Below are 22,028 nucleotides of genomic sequence, written 5' to 3' on the forward strand. Positions count from 1 at the left end.
ACTTAATGTTTAATGTACAGGAAATTTGGACTCCATTTATGTTTCTTTCTAAGGAATTAAATGATACTTGGACATAATTGATTTATTTAAATGCAATAATATTTTGCCAAATGTAAGTCAGTAAAATACAATTGCTATTTTCGATTTGCTTTATTAAGCAAAATTTGCCGATTTATTTTGAAGTGTTATTTTTTTACAATTCGTAATAATCTAAATGCAATTACAGTTCTGTTTTGTACACGAATTCCTGATTTTTTAAGTTGAGCCAGATTACCTTTCCCGTTTACATTGAGTTAATAAAATAACGTACAAATGTGTTTCAAGTACTATGGCCAAGAATGCAAGTCCTGCAAGATCATGTGCCAGCCCTACAGGGTGGAGGAGACTATGTGCTCATTGTGCGGTGAAGTTGCCAGAACATGCGGATGTGACAAGACCCGCCACACCGACCCGAACAAACCCCATCGCAGCGATCTCTGCGAAAAATGCCGATCTGGGAACCGATGCCAGTAAAGAAAATTAAGTTGATATAAATGACCAAATACAGTATGAGTATAAGAAAATGTGATTTTGAAGACCTCGTGGACCAAAAACACATACGTATTTATTTTACTATTGATTCAATTTTATTGATTGATACGTGTCCTTTAAACATGTCGTGCGTGCAAGAATGTTCAACTGATATGATTGAATTTACTGATTTTAATTTGTTACGTTTCTCGTGCAATTCTAACCATTATATGTAAATTTCTTCAAAAATTATATATATATTTATATTATGCTAAAAATAAAGCAAACGTGATCTTTAAAGTTCAATAGAATATAATAAGGTTTGAAATTATAGTCTAAAATGGTAATTAATGGCTCATGTGTTTTATTTTTGATGTATTCTCGATATATTAAAACGCATAGAAAGATCAAATCAATGTTTATGTTTTCATTATATATGACTTTGTTTCCTTCAAATACACGAAGAGTTTAACAAATAATCAGACAAAATGTACAATAGTTTACAAAAAGCATAACCATAATATAGATATGAATAGTACAATATCTAACACGTCGCCAGCGATAATCACAGTTAACAGTGTCATTATAAACAGACATATACATTTGAACTATTATTCGAAGGTATGAAATTAAAGCAAGTACTGGTATTCAAGTGAAACAATCTGCAATACATTTTGTTAGTATTTAGGATCACAGTGCCCGAGAAAGACTGTTAAATGTTAAACATATCCCTTTAACACACGATATAACGTAAGCATTGTAAAATTTGACGCGCTTGCGTTGAGGAACGTTTGACACACTAATACACCCGCTTGTTGTTCAATCGGTCAACTGCACCAGTATAAGTAGAAGTCTGCTACGCAAGTTTGAATGACGAATGCAATCATATGTGCTATGCGGGGATTATTATACGAGCTGAAGACAAATAAATGTCACACCATCTTGAGCACGTGTGACACTGTTCCGCATATAATATTGATAACATGCGCCCTACCGCTCTATTCACTAATAATTTAAATATGAACAGCAACTCTGGATGGGATTTTGAGATTGCATAAGGAACATATGGGTTACCGTCCTTCGGCATTATCTCGGGCATATCTGGTCTTTGAGTGTATGATTCCAAGTACCTGGCTACTCTGGACCGATTTTTACGTGTCTCCGGAGAATGCTCTTCCACTGCATTTTTGAAACAAAGGTCCCACTGCTCAAATACATACTCCTTTAGATTATACTTATGAAGTAACCTAACTATATATGGGATAAATCCTTGGCTGATAATCAAGGTAAAAAATATCGCTTCAGTCTATTGAGGAACACGTTTTTTGCAAAGTTTCTACACGGAAAACTGCATAACTGTCGAAACAATGTTAGCTTCCATGCGTCAACAACTGTTTCGAGCGATTCAACATCTAACACTGCGAGTAAAAAGTCAGTGCTGGTAGACAGTTTCAATGACTATGTGTTTACCGCAAAACCTGTGGACTACCTTAAATCTTTTTATGTCCGTTTGAGTGTTTGAAGTGTAAGTGACTTTAAACCACATGGATGTAACCTACTATTCAGTATGTTGAGACATGTTCCTCGCAGTTTGTTGCTATCGTAGTTAAGTGATTAGGTTGTAGAAAGTCACTCGTCGCATTAATTTAATGTGTAATTTATTTGAACCTGGGCACAATAGGCTGTATAACACAATTAAAATCCATATAACAACATGCACGAATGGTAAACAAACCATCATAGTATTAACTTCTAATTAATTGTTAAGATTTATATCAGCAGGATATCACAATTGTTTTCGTTCTTTTACTTTATACCTATAGCTATCAAAGCGCATTTTTATTGTATCTCTATGTTCTATAGGGATGTATAAATCCAAATATGACGTGTGTACTAAATATAAAAAACAGAGCTTAAATAAATGATTCGTGCATATTTACAAGATAAACTGCATGAAAAAAAAATATTTACTAAACAAAGAAAAATATTCAAACATTGTTATGTACTCGGTGCGAAACTTATGAACAAACATTGCGTGATAAACTTTTTATTTCAGCAATATTCCCCCAGGATTCTCAAATCAACAAATTAGAATTGGAAACACAAGTAACTGCATCAAAGCCCATTGCAAGTAAATGATAACATTCCTATTCCAAAATTCGCGTTGCTTGTTAAACAAAGTAAATATTTTGCTGAACAAAAACAATTGAACAGCACGAAGTCATATGTTTATATGTGCACGTGACCAATGATATTCTATACGAAGTTCAAAAACATGCAACAAACGCAAATAGAAATTAATGAAAATAGGGACACCTCATGAGAAACTCAACAAACAACTTTTAATAGAAAGTTATTCACATAAGATTTATTGTGTTAAACTCAACAACAAAGCATCCCAATTAAAAAGCAAAACAACAAAATATATTACCAATGAATTACAATGAACTGCTCCTAAGCCGTATGCAAACAAGAGCAGCAGCACAACTTTATTGTTTATAGGCACGCCAATGGAAAGCACTTTTATATTGAAGACAAAATGCTTACAAATGTTTCATCATAAAGTCATTTTTTTAAATGCAAAAATAACGTTCAAATAATCTTTATTTACATATCAATCAATTCCAGTAGTAAGTACTAGAAACAAATAATGCAGCCTTTGATGTATAAAAATTGTTATTATGCATGTCTTGTTTTGTCAAAAATATGTTATAAACTGGCAAAAACAAAAATAAGTTAAGTAACACAGAACTTTAGTCGAAACAGACAAAACCGTTACGGAATACCATATTTATAAGCTTACACCCTATCCGTTCCACGTTATGTAACGCATTGCGGTACTTATGAGTACAATAACTGCATATACAGTTACAATACATAAGAGTTCCAAACTTTTCTGCATGTTTAAACATGACGACGGCAAAAAGTTTGTACTGACAACTCGTACTTTAGAAAGTGGTCTAGTTTCTCGATTGAACATGTGAATATTACCAGTATATTAACCGTATAACTTCATTGAACTGAATGAAAATTAACCGATCTGTAAAAACATTTCACTTTTATATCAGATAGGGTATAATAAACAAAATAAAATATGCGAATGTTACAGTATTTGGGTTATGATTATACACATGCAAGGATTCATTGAAACAGTTTTATTCATTCATCATGCGTTAAGCCATTTCAAGCCATAAGCATTAGGTCCTTTCTGCACCGAACCCAAATCTTGCGTTGTCCAAGGCCGTTTTCATCGACCGTTTGAAATCAATCGAGGTTCTGTTCCCTAGAGGTATTCGGAAAAGCGAACTACACGTGCTCGCAGACGGCAGGGTCAATGTATGGTCATACGAGTTGAATTCCATGGAAATGCTTTCGTCGGCTACAGGAGGATCCGCAGAACCAGTTGCAAACTGGTAGAATGATTGTGCATCTTCGTCTGAAGTTAACAAAGAAATAATACATAAGTAATTAAAAAGATACATTTTGTACATGCAAAACGATTATAAACAATGCCTTTGCAAAACAAATGTATGTCATAAAAATATTCGTTTTAAGTCAATGCGTTAACTTTATTCTTTTCTTTTAGTTCTTCAATTTTACTAAAAAATAGTGAAATGTCTTTCTACCTTGCATTATGTACATCAATGCAATTAAAATAGCAACATGTTATCAATATAGTTTTTCCCAAATATTCCAGGCAATTAGTTTCATGATAAATTTCTTTAACCCATTTATGCCTAGTGGACTCTCCCATCCTTCTAAATTGGATCAATTTATTTCCAAAACTAGGGGTGTCTAGTACATTTATTTCTATATTTAGAATATTTTTTACAGAAATTCCTTTAAGCAAACAGCGCAGACCCTGATGAGACGCCGCATCATACGGCGTCTCATCTGGGTCTACACTGTTTGCCAAGGCATTTGTTCTAGACGCTAGGCATAAATGGGTTAAGCTTTTAAAAACTTTACCAGACATGTCGTTCAGAAACTCCTGCATCCATCGCTTTGCCTGCATTTGCGTTTCATCCGCACACTCCAACGCCTTTATCTTAGGCTGAAGTTGATTTCGAGCGTACTCGGCGTTGAGACTAAAGCTCTCCGAATACACCAACAGGGGCAGAAGGTTTGGGTTCTTCTTAGTGGCCTCGAGAAAACCCATGTGATTAAGGCCAGCTTTTAGTTGGTCCAATGCCCTTCTGCGTTTCTCTATTATGTCCCAGTGAATTAACATTTGGACTAGAACGTTTCTGTTTCGTAACTGTAGTGGATAATTAATGGATTTGGTAAAGATTACAAGTTAGTACACTGCAAAAGAGTTTCCAGGACCGTACGTACCCAAGGTGTTCTATGAAATTGCAAAAGTGAGCGAAAACGAGGTTAAATTTAACATTTATCACGATAATACTTCAGAGTTATAAGATTTATAATATGCGATGTATGGCTACATCTTTTACCGTGCTGACAAATAGCTCAAGACATAACTATGTAGATATGGATTATCTTGCATTACAAACTAGGAAAGTTCGTGTATCAATTCCATGTTTTTAAATATAAATTTGTTGTTTCTCAGGCAATATTGAGGTTGATGAACGCTGGACATAAAACGTGTGTAAAAATATGGACTGTTAATTCACTACAAGATTAATAATGGGCAAGAGGCAAACTTACACTGAAATTTTCCCCTGTTGGCCATCCGATATGACTGATGATCGAGCCTTGATCTCCTCCCGTCACCTCAATCACTTCATCGTCAGTTTTGGCATCCAGCAGCTAATCAATAAATGGCAATATAAATTATTACACTATAAAGGAAATTTCATTCCTATTTCAATAATTCGTTATGATGGTATTTTTATTTCAAGCAATTATTAATTAGACTTCTACCGTAATACGTAATTCAAATGTTACATACTCGTTAACAGACAGGTATGTAATCATGTCTTCTTGGTATAATTATTTATTGTGGAGTTAAACCCCATTTGAATGTCATCAAAAGGAAGGGGACTAAAAACGAATACAGTCGGAGGAGAAACTGGAATTTCAGATTGAAAGCCTCAATCATAATCCTTGTTTATTAGAGCTCCTTCGTACATCCTTTTTTTACTCTTGTGAATAAAGAATCTAATATTATAGCCAACATTAACATTCGTATAACGTATAGATAGAATGTGTCTTTCCTTTCTGCCTGCTTATAGGTTATCAATTATTTCAAACAACCCTCATGTCATGTGGGATTTTCAGTGTTCGAACCCTATATATATATATATATATATATATATATATATATATATATATATATAATATATATATATATATATATATATATATATATATATATATATATATATATATATATATATATATATATATATATATATTAGCCAGTTTAATCATTATACATTGTGTTTAATAATTATAAATAAAAAAATTGTGCAATTTTACTGTGCAACACAATTAATGTATTTAACGATTACCGGCAAATATAAAATCGGCAATTACGTGTAAACATGGTATGTTAATTTTAATTACAGCAGTGCACGGAACACCGTCATGAAAACAAACAATCAAAAATACTTGCGTAAAATAAATTAAATATATAGTGATATTTATCATAAAATGCTTGACACTCCTTATCACTTAGTAAAAAAATGCAATATATACATGGAAAGACAGTTCAATTTGTACAATATGCAGGTACTTCTCCATTTGTATTCTTAAAATTATTAATATTATCATTCAATGGAAACGAAACGAAGATTCATTCAATGGAAAAGAAAATGATAAAATTTAACAATTGTTATGTATTCCGCTTTTTATGGCTTTGTTTTATATTTGATTAAATGCACCTCTTACACATTCAATCGCTGATGAAGAATAACAATATCCGCACCACTTATGATTGTGATCAAATAAATATACGTTTCGTTATTTCTGAAATTTCATTTATAAAAGTCTTACTATAAGAAAAAATACGGCTTATTTATTTGTTTTGTTTTGTGGTATTTTCAGTATTTAGTCTTCCGATCACGTTTACTCTGATGCTAATAACTAAGTGTATGTTTTTAAAGACGAAAATATATTTATGAATAAAAATTTATTGGTACTAAATATGATTTATTTGCGCTATTATTTAAGAGATTTTATGTTTATTTCGGATTATTTTATCGTTTTATTGTATAAACAAAAGTCTTTTATACATGTTTTACATTACTGTAACCAGTGTTTTTGCCAACCAGTCAGTGCGCATGCGCGGAAAATCCCGAATGTAAACAATAACAATTTACTCGTCTATACCTTTGCAAAACAGTAATTAAATTGAATAGTAGAAGCGAAAGCAAGTTGTTCCATGATAATGAAAGACGCAAGGTTTACCACATGCTTACAAAGATGTTCAGACAATAAAACTGCACACGAAAGCGACAAACAGTGTGCCACTTGTTCATGAAAGCGTCATAATATAGTGAACAGACATAAAGTTTATGAAAGAAATAAAAGTAACAACTTAACAAGCAATATGTTTCTTACATGTTTACATAGATCTTTAATATCTAGGTCAGGAACAGCATCCAGCTGTTCGTCTTCCTGTGTATCCTCGCCCACCATGTATTTGAATACAATCGGCGACAGGTACGGAAAACCACAGTCGCCGTTCATGACGGAAGCAACTATCGCCCGGCCAATGGCCGCGAAGTACCCGTTCTGCACTAGATTAACGTCGTTTGAGGGAAATTTCCGACGACCATCGCCAACAAACATAGTCTTTTTTGTGAGGCAGACCTTGAAGAAACTGTGGTAAAACTCCCGTCGAAGACCTTTGATAAATATTGAAAGATGTTTTTTGTAATGGACTCTCAAAAACTAAATGCATGTTATAAAAATAGCAAACCAGTTAGAGCATTGTTTCCATGTAAAATTGGAAAAAAACTTTTTGCTTAGACTGTTTTACACACGTGACGTTTAGCAACTGACTATTGAGATCAGTATCATAGAAGGTTGCAAAGTAGTAAACATAATTGCAGCACGTTTTTACCTACGCTGTTAAATAATTTAAACCAACCAGTCATCTGGTTTGTTAACAAAAATTGCTCGGTCTTCAAACGTGGAACTGCACATGACAAAGTACAAAATGCGCCCATCAACGCATGTCATATCATCTTGGCTGTAAAGAAAATGCACATGAAGCCGCACGTGGTACATGCAATAACCGTGCTTGTTTGCAGGTTAACCGCACCTTCTCCAGAGTGTGGCATTCACCCTGATAGCGAACAGCTCATTGCCAATCATAAGTTTTACTTCATACAATAGGTCATTTCAAAATTTCATCAGTTAAAGTTACCGGACCCAAAATAACACAATTTTTTTACTTTTTAGCTAGCCTTCAAAGTTATGTTCGAATGTGAACATTTACGTCGTTTTAATAACAATGGTAATATTTTTACGCAAACTCTACCGTACTTTAAATGAGAAAGACATCTTGCAAGATAATCATATGACCTATTTTGAGTGATTCAGAGGTTACGTCGATAAAACAACTTTAAAGACATATAAAAAAAAATCCAGAACACTCGATGATTAAAAAGCAAACCCGTCAAAATTGCCTGACTATATGTATTACTTCACTCGCTCAATATCGATTAATATACTTTCTCACTTGCAAAACTAGTAAGTGGTCTCAAATTTGTTTGTTTAGATATTTTTTATTAACTTCAAGTGTAAGATATCTGAGGGGGGGGGGGGGTTCGTTGCTGTTTTAAAATAGAATGGATTGAAATTAGCCATTCTGAAAAAGGCCCAAAATGGCATGACATTAGCCATTGGGAAAAAAGACCCAAAAGTTGTGCGTTGTATAAACAATCGGAGCGGATGTCGTTGTATTTCCAAACATTCCCATTTAAATTACTTGTTATTACATAACATCTCACAATCTAGTATACTGCCGCCATATGTAATTAGAAGAAAATGTAGTTAAACCAGAAACAAATGTTGTGATGAAATAAATTTCAAAAACATTATCATTTTAAAATATGCATGTATTTTTTTTAAATGACGCAATGTATTAGTCTTTTTAAACAACGTTCAATAATGCATATGATTAAAAAAAAGACATATATATACTGAAGATTTCCCACCAAACTGTTAACAAAGCTAACGATGACACTACGAGGTCGATTTTTTTAACTTAACGTAAGTTATTTCTTTTGAGGTCTTGTAAAATATGTTGGTTTCGAGGAAGTCAAACAAACCGCTAACGCGGCACTATGATATTGTTACGACAAAAAAATCTTTGAGGTATATACCAGATAAAGACCCATGAACTCTTTATACGAATACCATTGAGTGAATATATGAGTCGCGTTCTGAGCAAATTGGGCATAATGCATGTGCGTAAAGTGTCGTCCCGGATTAGCCTATGCAGTCCGCACAGGCTTATCAGGGAAGATACTTTCCGCCTAAACAAGATTTTCGGTAAGAAGGGACTTCCTTTAAACGAAAAATACCATAAAAGCGGAAAGTGTCGTCCCTGATTAGCCTGTGCGGACGGCACAGGCTAATCTGTGTCGACACTTAACGCACATGCATTTAGCCCAATTTTCTCAGAACAAGACACATATGTGACGCAATACCTACCGGATCCGTCAATCCCATCTTCCTTCACGCCGCCTGTTTTGAATGTAACCATGAGTTTCACGTGCGTATCATGATCGCATTTCTTGTAAAACGCTATGGCTTGTTCAAAGATGTTTTCCCGGTCCAACTCGATGAATTGAATGTTTTGTTTGCTTCCAATCAGCTTGTCAATAACTGGCTTCAGTTCAAACCGATATGCGACCAGATCTTTTGGGTAAAAAAAATAATATTCGATGAACAAAATTACGCTAAATATAATTATGAAATTAATTAATCCCCTTGTCGGTCGGTTGGTCAGTTGTCGCGCGATCGGTTGGCCTGTCACACTGTGCATATATATTTTGTGTCGCGAATTTGTCGCTTCGTGTTCTGCCTATCAACAAGAAACTGTATAGATGTGTTGTTTATACACTATAGGAGTGTGAGAATAATGCTCGTGTATGTCTCGATATTTTTTACAGAGGTAAGTGCCCTTGAATGCACGCAATGAGCAAGTGCGGGGGCATTTTCCATCGGCAATGACTGTTCTAGTTATTATTGTAGTATAATTGTCATAACTAAAATAATTTCATTATTTTATAGCCGATCTACAATGCCAACTATATTATAATCAGTGTGATGACAAATTACACATGTTCACCATCGGTCATCGCAACGTCAACTGCGGTGTAATCTTGGGAGGGGGGTTGGGGACATGCACGATATATACAAAGGAACGTATTCTGTCAACATTTATATATTTAGATAACGATTAAACTTCAAGTTTTTTTTATCAAAGTTGGTTAATAAACTTGAAAACAAAGCCAGAGAATTCAATAATTTAAATAAACAACTGAAATCAAATCATTTACCAGGCGCAATGGGAACCTGAGGCAACCATCCGGCCTGCAAAATGGCAACCTGAAAAATATTTGTAGAACGACCATTTAAATTTAAATAGAGTACTTAATTAAGAAATGAACTTGAATTATCAGCACTTAATCGTCTTATGCACGACCAGAGCTATAAAATATTTGCGATAAGGAAGTGTTCATATTTGGGCGAACATATCGTCTACGTAATAGTTTTCATGGATAGTGAAATCTGCAATATTGTTAATTTAGACAGACCAATAGCAAATAAACAATTGTTAATGTGACATTATGTTTTCGCAAAGCCCATAATTATAAGAATATATGCGGAAAAAAACATCACCGTAAAATGGGCGTTGCGACTACTATATGCCCTCCTTCGAAAGCATAAAAAACTAATATATGAATAAGATATCATAAAATACCTGAATAGAGCCAGGTTCGTCACCTCTTCTAAACATGTTTCTAATAGACTTGTTTGAATTCATCCTTTTTACCGTCTTTGTTATTTTGAATTATTACAATATAAATGAACTTAAACGTCGCAATTATCTCAAAACAATTGACACATTGTGTAATAATAAGAATTCCACAGTTTAAAGATTTATACGCAAACATATAGGCAATTTAAAACTGAGCCATGATTTAAAACCCTATCGATGAGAGCGGATCGATCGCTTGTCGGTATATCTTCCTGGTCTAAATAAAAGACTGTGTCGAATTCGTTAGCCTACAATCCAGCAGCACAGTTAAACATTTTAATACGCTTATTAATAAATAAGGTCTATATAGTTTTAAGCAATTGATTTGCATAATAGCTTTTTTATATATCTATTCATGTTTTTGACCGTTTTGTGAAATCCTTTTGTGTTTTCGGGATGTTCTAGACCTAACATGGGACACACTGAATCGAAGGATGAAATAGCAACCGAAACAAAACAAGAGGTGAAAGGTAAGTAATATCTATTCCATTTGGAGAGAACTAGGACATGGAAAGATATATTGCGGCATACAAATGGAGCTGTAGGAAACGTTTGGCCACATTGTGAGCCTGTACTTCATATGCTTTTAATTGCAGTTCCTTAAAAAGTGTTAAAATTCTTTATAGCGTACACGTATGTTTTTTATACTTACAATGCAAATAAATCTTGAAAATGTCTTTGTCGGCCTGTATTTAGTTATGTGTTAGACTAGTATGCGATTTGGGGAACATCATACATTACAGTAATATACACGCAATTTATTGTAAATGCAACAATACGTTATTCACAATTTAACTTTATTTAATTTTAATTAAAATCAAACAATGCTAATGGTACTTTTGGAAGCAGGAAATCAATAGTTTAATGCATCATCAAATTGATTTGGATGAAACATAAGTGTCGCACTGTCGCAGGATTTTTGTTAACAACCAAATAGAGAACATAATAATAAACAATCTGTGAGGGCTTTTTTGTGTGATCAAAGATCTCCCAATGACCATGTTAGTTAATAGATCTCTGGTTCACATAACGATTTTGCGATAATAATACAATCAATATAACAATGGACACTGGAATAAAGAGGACAAATGTCGAAGACAACCTCGTAACTGCTTAAGATGTGTACCTCGTTTATACATTGAAATTCATAAATCAGTAGAATTCATATAAACTTATGTATTCGAAATGTTAGTCGATTACTAGTGAAATCATTCAGTTACAAACACATATGTGATCGAACATGCATTGCCATATCATTATCGTATGTATTAAGGAGTCTTGTTTGTTGGAATATTAACTCCTTAAACAGACAATATGTGTGTTAATTAAACCTAACTGTAGCAATATTATTAAAAACAATATAGAAAAAAAACTTTATGTATAAAAGATTGTAATATTTCCGGTCATCAAAGATATCATTCAAGTTAGTAATAAAGGACAGAGATTAAAGTAACATTACTACTCAAAATCAACGAACATTTCGTACAATTGTTCGTAAAATAAACTTAACCAATTAAAAATCAGTGTTCCTTATGGCAATTGCCGAAATTTCAACGCCTGATGTGGTCTGGTAAAATAGATGTTTGTAGATACAAAATGCTCGTTTTTATTATTGTTTTGCATATCTATTCATACGACACATGAACACTGTTCGTGTGTCGTATGAATAAATATATTCGCGGGAATTAATTGTGGCCACAAATAAATAAAAACGAGCATTTTGTATCTACAAAAATCTATGTAATCATACCACATCCACTGGGGGCTGACGAGGTCAAAGCGTAGTCCGTTTCGCTACGACGTCGGGTATATGTTTTACTACGAAAACATGGTGTAAATACACTACTTAATCAGGCGAGTTTCATATTTTCTGGTGTTTATGGATTAGAGAACGGAACATCCAGTAATGGTAGGTACTTATTTTCAATAACAAACTAATAACAAATGCGCGTAGTTGCAACCTTTAAGTTTATTTTGAGCTAAAATCGAAATATTTTGATTTGAAGCAATGCATAAGGTGGTTATTCTGTTAAAATAGCCAATTACGGTAACTTAAATTAAATAAAACTACATTTTACTTCGATTCAGTGTACATTACACATTTTAAAGTACAAAACAGGTTACGAACATATATTTTAATTATGCAAATTCTTTGTTTCGAAGGAAATTACAAGTCGTTTTATGTAAAGGTTTCGCACAGAGTATGTATTGGTTGCGCAACGAAGTACAAATATAATGTATAGGTTGCTCAACGAAGTTTCTGTATCCATTTCTGGACATATCACATGCAGTTTTCAGTTACTGCAGACTGCCATTTCCCAGTGCAAAAGATGCCGTGCTTCACTGTGCGCATGAACATCCAAACGAAAAGGTTGAACCCGGTGAAAGCCTGCAGAGTCCCGACAGAGCCCCGGTATACCGTCACTACGCCGGCACTCACCGGGGTTATACCGGCATCAGACCCCGGCAGAGCTGCGGCAACGCCCCGGTTTAACCGGGGACAACCGGGGCTCCACCGGGAAAGTATTCAAATGTTTAATACCTCCGGGATGAACCAGGAGTTACCTGGAAGGACCGGCAATAACCTGCTTGGCACTGGAAACAACCGGGACTGCATCGGGAACAACCGGGACGGTACCATCAGAGCACCGGTTTACTTATGTAACGTAGCTATAAAGGGACTCTGCCGGCATTCACCGGAGCGTTGCCGTAGCTCTGCCGGGATGACTTTGGGCCCCGGTGGAGCTAAGGTGCCGTCCCGGTTGTTCCCGGTACAGTCCCGGTTGTTCCAGGTGCCACGCAGGTCGTTGCCGGTCCTACCCGGTGACTCCCGGTTCATCCCGGAGGTATTAAACATTTTAATACTTTCCCGGTGGAGCACCGGTTCTCCCCGGTCGTCCACGGTTTATCCCGGTGGAGCACCGGTTCATCCCGGTAGGGCCCCGGTTCATCCCGGTAGATGCCTGATCACGCACTGGGGCTCCGCCGGCATCATAGTGAGACTGGGCCTTAACCGCATTGTAACACGAAGTAAATTTACCGGCCGTCATGTACGCAGTTAACAATAACCTGTGACAGAAACCCACTGCCACAACTTTACAACAATATATTGATTATGCAATTGCGGATTTGTGCCATTGGGGTCCTACTTTCCACACCTTACGGCTGTTACAGGTGTGGATTTTACAGGTACAATCATGTATACGAACATGAAATTCACCTCAAAATTAGTTGACGATAACCGATTTTCAAGAAAATCGCTTTGATATATACAATGTAAAAATCAAAATCCGTATGAGATAAATAATGATCGAAGTTGGAACATGGGATTTACTTTGACATAAGCAGAGTTTCGAGATAAGCGAGTTGGGAATAACATGAATCGAATGTCATTTGATAAAGAGTACCGTATGCTGAAAACCTATCGTCGGTCTCTATCAAAATGAACGTATAAGGGATTGTCAAAAGGTGAAGATGCGTCATTTTTATTGAGACCGACGACATTAGGTTCTCGACTCTCAACTGTCATCTTATATATGGATTTTCGATTTTAATCGTTTCCTTTGGCCTAGTCGTGAATGTAATTATATCATAATAATGTGCATTACCATGTCGACTGTGCGCTTCGGATCATGTTGTGCCGTTGTTACTACCTCTGTCTCAAAGGAAACATCTAGCCACTCCATGACTCTGTATTAATTTTTCTTCTTCTTTATTTTGCCTTTGAGAGATAACCAATACGTCTTCTGTGAGAAACGCATGCACGCTAAAGCGTTGTCGTAGCGAGGCATATACGTATGCTGTCAGAGACATGATCATGCCTTATAATAATATGTAGCCTTTATTTCTGATAACTGGGTCACCCTACACATTTCTAAACACACCAGTGGCTTAACAATACATAGATCAATATGGAAATTGTAAAATTGTGTCAATTAAACACAGTTGTAAACCTTAATTGCATTTTTTTAAGTGAAACTTGACTTCGGTTTGATAAATCAGCGGTCTATTTCATGTTTAACCGCATAAACCAGACACATCTTGGATTATAATTTGATGTAACAGACCTATGAAATGACATTGTGCTTAAATTCAGAGTTTTGTTATTACAAAATCATAATCTCACATGTTTTAAACACAATTTTCGACTATCCGTTCTCGACGTCATGTGTATTTAAACAATGTTTTCGTAGTAAAACATATACTCGACGTCGTAGCGAAACGGACTACGCTTTGACCTCGTCAGCCCCCAGTGACCACATCTAGCGTTGAAATTTTGGCTATTGCTATAAGGAACACTGATTGTTAACGTGTTAACTTTATTTTACGAAATACTTAACGAAATTTTCGTTGATTTTGAGCGTTATAGAGACTTTAACGGATTCTAAAAAGCGTTTCTTGTTCCTTTTCTTGCCGATTAAATTGTCAATATTTTTATCATATATTGATTATTTTGATTGTAGGTTACTTTAAAAAGTGAAGTGCTATAATCCACTGTGTTATTGTCCCGTATTCTTTATAATGTTCATGTTTGATTAAGTCTGAATTTAATTGTTTTATTTTTTATTAACAGAAACATAACCTATTCATTTTGAAATAAACGAGTAAATTATTGAATATCGCAATCCACGTTTGATTAAAAAAAATGTTTAAATCGATAGGAATAATATGCCATTATTGTTTATATATCACGCAATTTTGCTAGTGCCTGAACGAATAAACCTATCTTACAATTTCAGAGGAAGAAAGTCTAAACGGGGTGTTACGGGAACTGCGTGCGTTACAAACACAACCTACCAATCACCTCATAGCTGACAGGTCATGCGTACTAGAAAACGCATTTTCTTACTTCAAGTCGGGTAAATCTGAGTTGTCGCCCTTGGAAGTGTCAATGGTTACTTCTGGGTATAGCGAGCATGCAAAGGAGCAAGGTATAAACATATAACGTACAATTGTTTGTCTCGATATTTTACCGATTTTACTGGGTGAGTTATACGGAAAAAGAGATATTGCCGCGAGTACAAATAATTAAAATATATATATTATCGCGAAGTGGATAATCAAAAAAACGATTATCTACCTCAAGGCACTGTTTTCTTCATTGGGATTATAATCGATTGATCACTCATAAGTTATTTCCTTATCCGCAGGTGGGCCGATGAGAGAGTTTTTTTCGTTGTTCTTTAAAGAGGTTTTGAGAAAGGATATCGACATGTTTGAAGGGCAAGACCATGGCCAACAACTCTTTCCGGTCAACAATGCGCGCGCAATAGAAAATCACTGGTTTCACGCTCTAGGAAAAGCGATTGTTGTCTCCACGATGTCTGGTGGACCAGGATTTCCGTACCTCGCGCCTATAGTTGTCCAGTATCTGCGAGGTTTGGAATGTGAGCATGACCTGAATATCAGTATGGTGCAAAACATGCTGCTAAGGCAATTGATCAAAAGGGTAGGAGCAATTATTAATTTGACATAGTGTTTGCAGAATATTGGTTTATTGTAGCTAATGTTTTACATATTAGGAATATAACAATCTTAAAAAACTATTGTTGTAATTTCTTTGAAATACGTTGATGATTATGGTCGGCTTACTCATAACAACTGTAACTGTCACCCGATTACCACAATCTCGATGTGCATTTGTAAAATTTACTACATCTACTACTACTACTTCAACAACAACAGCACTTCTACTGAATGCTCTACTACTATTTCTAACAACAACCACAGCAACCACCGCCACGAACACTACCACGGCCAACACCATCAAAATAAAGCTATCGGTAATGCTATTTCTAATGTGTCACCACCCATCATGATGGCAGATAAACAATGCTGCGGACGGTGATCAGCTGCAGGATGCTGTTGACTCAGACGTGGAGAGGTACATAGACAACTGCGGCTGGCCAAGACCCAATATGATAACAGTAAGTCTCGCTGACCAAGACCCAAGATGATAACAGTTAGTATGGCATGCCAATATCCAATATGATAACAGTACGTCTGGTTGGCCAAGACCCAATATGATAACAGTAAGCATGACTGGCCAAAACCCAATATGATAACAAAAAGTCCGACACGCCAAGATCTAATATGATAACAGTAAGTCTGGCTGGCCAAGATCCAATATGATAACAGGTCGTCTGGATGGCGAAGACCCAATATGATAACAGTAAACCGGACTGACCAATACCCACTATGATAACAGTTAGTCTGGCTGGCCAAGACCCAATATGATAACAGTAAGTCTGTGTGGCTAAAACCCAATATGCTAACAATAAGTCTGACTGACCAAGACCCAATATGATATCAGTAAGTCTGGACGGCCAAAACCAAATATAATAAAAGAAAGTCTGCAAACATCATACCAGTATGTCTGGCCGGGTCTTGACCCAATATGATAACAGTAAGTCTGGCCGGCAAAGACCCAAAATGATACCAGTAAGTCTGGCCGGCAGAGACCCAACATGATACCAGTAAATCTGACCACAATTTCAATATTTTGAAGATTTAGGACCATATATCCTTCGATCCATAGATTCTAATTGGTCTGGTATATATAACTCGCATTCTCTATTTAAATTTCTCTTCAGATATCAAATCGGTTAGAACTTACGCAGTATCTTCTAAAATGGGAGATACTATCTAAACGATTCGCCGCCCTTGAACAGCTTAAACACGGTCTGAACACGTTGCAATTTCTCGACAAGACACGTGATCTTCATGAAGTGGAAAACATTCTGCAAGCTGAGAACGGCGACCATGCAACAGCTGAATATTTGAAGGAATCATTAACGAAAGAAATCGGGCGCCTGAATCCCCGCTCGGAGAGAGAAACCAATGCGAAGGATTTCACGCTGAAATGCCTGGATATGCTTACAGGTTCGTCGTATGTTAAGTGTATAAACAATTACGTTTCGCATCACGCGACCCCTGTTAAACTCTACAAGAGCACCGCATAACGGGTGCCAACGCTCGGCTGCGGTTGCAGTTTTGAATAAATGAAAGATTGTCAGATTTTTTGATTTTTAGAGGTCACAGTGAGCTTGACCTTTGACATAGTGACCTAAAATGGGTGTGGCGTGTAATACATATCAAGGTGCATGTAAATGGGAAGTTTCAAAGTTGTAGGTGGAAGCACATTGATTTTAGAGCCAATGTAAAGGTTTTAGCACGACGCCGCGCGGACGACGAGCTGGCTATCACAATACCTCGGGTTTTCTCCAAAAACAACCGAGCTCAAAAAAAAATTGTAAGCAAAATAATACAACTTATCCGATTTGATTGGTAGGGAGACCCAGAAGCGCTCACCGATCGAATCTGGATATGCTGACCTAGTTTTTGGACACCTGTGACTTGGCTTAGAATGGTCACAAAAATTCATGTTGAAAGTTTAAAATTTGATTATACATATTGCCTCCATAGTTCCAGCAATTTGTTTCTAAAATGCGATCAGGCTTATATATGACCTCTAGAGGGGTAACAAAGTATTTCTTGGATTTGACCTGATGACCTATTTTTAGGAAGCCTGCGACCAAGACTCAAATTCGGCCTTATGTTGTCGAAATTGAAATTCTGTACAAAAGTTCTTCAAGACAAAGGCTGTTTGTAAAACATGCATGCCCCCCATATGGGCTGTCGGTTGTAGTGGCAGCCATTGTGTGAATACGTTTTTTGGCACTGTGACCTTGACCTTTGACCTAGTGACCTGAAAGTCAATAGGGGTAATCTGCGAGTCATGATCAATGTACCTATGAAGTTTCATGATCCTAGGCGTAAGTGTTCTTGAGTTACCATCCGAAAACCATTTTTCTAAGTTGAATCACCGTGACCTTGACCTTTGACCTAGTGACCTGAAAATCATTAGGGGTCATCTGCAAGTCATGATCAATGTACCTATGAAGTTTCATGATCCTAGGCATAAGTGTTCTTGAGTTATCCGGAAACCATTTTGCTATTTCGGGTCACCGTGACCTTGACCTTTGACATGGTGACCTGAAAACCAATAGGTGTCATCTGCGAGTCATGATCAATGAACCTATGAAGTTTCATGATCCTAGGCGTAAGCGTTCTTGAGTTATCATCCGGAAACACTATTTCGGGTCACCGTGACCTTGACCTTTGACCTAGTGACCTGAAAATCAATAGGGATCATCGACGTGATTCTTTCGCGCGACACACCGTCTTAAGATGGTGAACAAATTTGCCAATTGATTTTAAAATCTCAATGAATCACAAAGTAATGACCCGGACAAGCTCATTTATGGCCATATTTGACCTTCAAACTCAAATTGTGACCTTGACATTGGAGATATCGACGTTATTCTTTCGCGCAACACACCATCTAATGATGGTGAACAAATGTGCCAAATGATTTTAAAATCTGACAATGAACGACAAAGTTATGGCCCGGACAAGCTCATTTATGGCCATTTTTGACCTTCAAACTCAATTTGTGACCTTGACCTTGGAGATATCGACGTAATTCTTTCACGCGACACACAGTCTAATGATGGTAAACAAATATGCCAAATGATATTAAAATCTGACAATGAACGACAAAGTTATGGCCCGGACAAGCTTGTTCCGCCCGCCAGTCCGCCCGCCGACATCGCCAATCTAAAAACAGTTTATTCCTTCGAAAAACCTGGTTAAAAATCAACAAAATCTACCCAATACCATCAAGTCATATGACAAACATCTCACAAAAGAATTACGTAAAATGTTATATTTTCATTGTACGCATAATTCGCAAATGTGTTATCTAATACATGTATCGCTGTAGAACACCATTGTGCATAAACAAAGGAATTTTTGTTTTCAGATTCCGAGGCTGTCAGTCTGTTTCATTTCATAACGGGTATGTCGTCACTTCCGGTCAACGGCATCCCCCTCGAAGTCGAGTTCAACCGCGTGGATCCTTCCTCGGAGCTTCCACAGGCGATCACGTGCATCCAGCGGCTCCGAATCCCCCTAGGAAACGAGACCGCCATCGCATTTTACTCCTCCTTTCACAAGGCATTGACTCACGGGCAATACGGGTCCGGTCGGTCAGAACGATCGTAACGTGGATTTACACGTAATTACTTCCTATCGCTTAACGCTCGATTTGTCATTGTCGGCTCGGGTACTACTTTCATGTACCCCAGGTACTCTTAAGTATACTTATACCTATACTTACACCCGACTATGACCAATCGAGCCTTCCTATCACTCCCAACCATTAACGGGACACATTCTTACTAAAGTGAACTTAGATCACTTACCACTTGACTTCTCACATACAATAGCAGGATTGAATAGAGTAAACAGATACGTTCGAGTCCGTTTCCTATATAAAGACCTGTTCTTAATGTTTCATCAGTTGCCAGATTTTGACAGCACCGATGTGCACAATCATCCAAGAAGTGATTTATTAAATTGAAATGTCAACAACGGCTGTTTGTAAAACTTGCATGCCCCCCATATGGGCTGTCAGTTGTAGTGGCGGCCATTGTGTGAATACGTTTTTTGTCACTGTGACCTTGACCTTTGACCTAGTGACCTGAAAATCAATACGGGTCACCTGCGAGTCATGATCAATGTACCTATAAAGTTTCATGATCCTAGGCCTAATTATTCTTGAGTTATCATCAGGAAACCATTTAACTGTTTTGAGTCACTGTGACCTTGACCTATGACCTAGTGACCTGAGAATTAATAGGGGTCACCTGCGAGGCATGATCAATGTACCTATGACGTTTGCTGATCCTAGACGTAAGCTTTCTTGAGTTATCATCCGGAAACCATTTTACTGTGTCAAGTCACCGTGACCTTGACCTAGTGACCTGAACATCAATAAGGGTCATCTGCCAGCCATGATCAATGTACCTATGAAGTTTCATGATCCTAAGCGTAAGCGTTCTCGAGTTATCATCTGGAAACCATTTTACTGTTTCGAGTCACTGTGACCTTGACCTTTCATCTAGTGGCCTGAAAATCAAAAGCCTTTTGAAAAGGGGTCATTTGCCAGTCATGATCAATGTACCTATGAAGTTTCACGATCCTAGGCGTAAGCGTTCTTGAGTTATCATCCGGAAACCATTTTTCTATTTCAAGTCACTGTGACCTTTGACCTAGTGACCTGAAAATCAATAGGGGTCATCTGCAAGTCATGATCAATGTACCTATGAAGTTTCATAATCCTAGGCGTAAGCGTTCTTGAGTTATCATCCGAAAACCATTTTACTACGTCGAGTCACTGTGACCTTGACCTTTGACCTAGTGACCTGAAAATCAATAGGGGTCATCTACAAGTCATGATCAATGTACCTATGAAGTTTTATGATCCTAGGCCTAAGCGTTCTTAAGTTATCATCCGAAAATCATCTGGTGGACGGATGGACGGACCCACTTGTGCATAACAATATACTCCCTCTTCTTCGAAGGTGGGCATAAAAATGTGTACAAACTTATTTTTGTTATATTCTTTGTCATAATCAATGACAACATTTAATAGACATTATTCCTGCTTTTATTCCATAAGTGCGATATACACATGCTTATTTAACCCTTTCAGCGCTTGAACCAAATTTTAAAGGCCTTTGCAAACAGTTTGGATCGAGATGAGACGCCACAGAACGTATCGTCTCATCAGGATCCAAACTGTTTGCTATTCTGATAGTTTTCTTTGAAAAAAAAAATCGAAGAAAATGCTAATTTTAGAAATTCAGCAGACGACATTTTATCAGACGACAAATTTCCCAGCATGCAAAGGGTTAATATGTGCCCATCAATCAGCAGTGAGCAATAGCAAAACAAATTTGGTGATGATCGGATGACAACAACTTGAATTAGAGAGCGGACACTTAATACGGTCCGACCGACCAACAGACAAGCTCACTCCTATATACCTCCCAAAACTTCATTTGTGGTGGTATAATAATTTCACATTGGCAGAAAAGCCATTAAACATTTTTGCAGCAGAATTATGGAAAGAAACATCATTGACCATGTATTCAAATCATATAGCATTTAGTGGAAACATTTCATCCAAGTACCATAATCGCTCCATCATAAACAACTACAATAACTTAATCATAATTTCACTTTTTGCATCAACTTTCTTACAATATTTCACAAACGTACGTGTTTTTATAGTTGTGAGCGTTAGCTCACGACTTAATTTACAGAGCATGTTTAGCAAATCGGTATGTGCTTAGAAGCATTAGCTACGCTAAGAACCCTAACTCATTATGCTAGGAACGATTACCGCTGCCTGTCTGCACTGCAGACGACGAATGCTTAGTAGCATCTGCATCTACTACGGCAGTAAGTGTATTTACCAGCTTGTCAGACGACAATGACCAGTCTAGTGTTTATCATTGAAATCTGTACATATTGGCTGCTTTCAGGGAAAACGGGGCTCAAGGCATATCAAATAAGATAATCCTGTGCTCACTGATTAGCCTGTGCAATGCGCACAAGCTAATCAAGGACGACAACAGCGAACAACTTCAGTGCCTTCAGCGCTTTGATTATAACTATGAACAAAAATTATTCAATTGTAACTTAAACA

The 22,028-nt window shown here is 36.7% G+C and overlaps 3 protein-coding genes across 4 annotated transcripts in view; 2 read left to right on the forward strand and 1 right to left on the reverse strand.

Annotated features, from left to right (window-relative positions):
- The window catches only part of LOC127843937 (zygote arrest protein 1-like), a 78,159-nt gene extending 77,237 nt beyond the window's left edge, over positions 1 to 922 (forward strand). For both annotated transcript variants that reach the window (XM_052373842.1, XM_052373840.1), the window contains exon 2: positions 325 to 922. In XM_052373842.1, coding sequence (XP_052229802.1) covers positions 325 to 513 — 189 coding nt within the window. In that variant the 3' untranslated portion in view covers positions 514 to 922. The remainder of the gene's footprint in view (positions 1 to 324) is intronic.
- A 1,561-nt stretch (positions 923 to 2,483) lies between these two features.
- Positions 2,484 to 10,661, reverse strand: LOC127845547 (E3 ubiquitin-protein ligase etc-1-like). The gene is made up of 7 exons (XM_052376561.1): positions 10,415 to 10,661; positions 9,990 to 10,038; positions 9,139 to 9,345; positions 7,036 to 7,322; positions 5,179 to 5,280; positions 4,480 to 4,768; positions 2,484 to 3,946 (listed from the first exon to the last, which is right to left on the reverse strand). The coding sequence occupies exons 1-7, from the start codon at positions 10,475 to 10,477 to the stop codon at positions 3,708 to 3,710; spliced, it is 1,236 nt and encodes a 411-aa protein (XP_052232521.1). The 5' UTR covers positions 10,478 to 10,661; the 3' UTR covers positions 2,484 to 3,707.
- Positions 10,662 to 10,687: 26 nt separating this feature from the next.
- LOC127845549 (E3 ubiquitin-protein ligase NEDD4-like) lies at positions 10,688 to 19,927 on the forward strand. The gene is made up of 6 exons (XM_052376562.1): positions 10,688 to 10,941; positions 15,211 to 15,402; positions 15,622 to 15,920; positions 16,297 to 16,398; positions 17,065 to 17,353; positions 19,296 to 19,927. Exons 1-6 carry the CDS (start codon positions 10,884 to 10,886, stop codon positions 19,535 to 19,537), a joined length of 1,182 nt encoding a protein of 393 aa, XP_052232522.1. The 5' UTR covers positions 10,688 to 10,883; the 3' UTR covers positions 19,538 to 19,927.
- Positions 19,928 to 22,028: the final 2,101 nt, after the last annotated feature.

Source organism: Dreissena polymorpha, chromosome 9, assembly GCF_020536995.1.
Source record: "Dreissena polymorpha isolate Duluth1 chromosome 9, UMN_Dpol_1.0, whole genome shotgun sequence".
In the NCBI taxonomy this organism is placed as follows: domain Eukaryota; kingdom Metazoa; phylum Mollusca; class Bivalvia; order Myida; family Dreissenidae; genus Dreissena; species Dreissena polymorpha.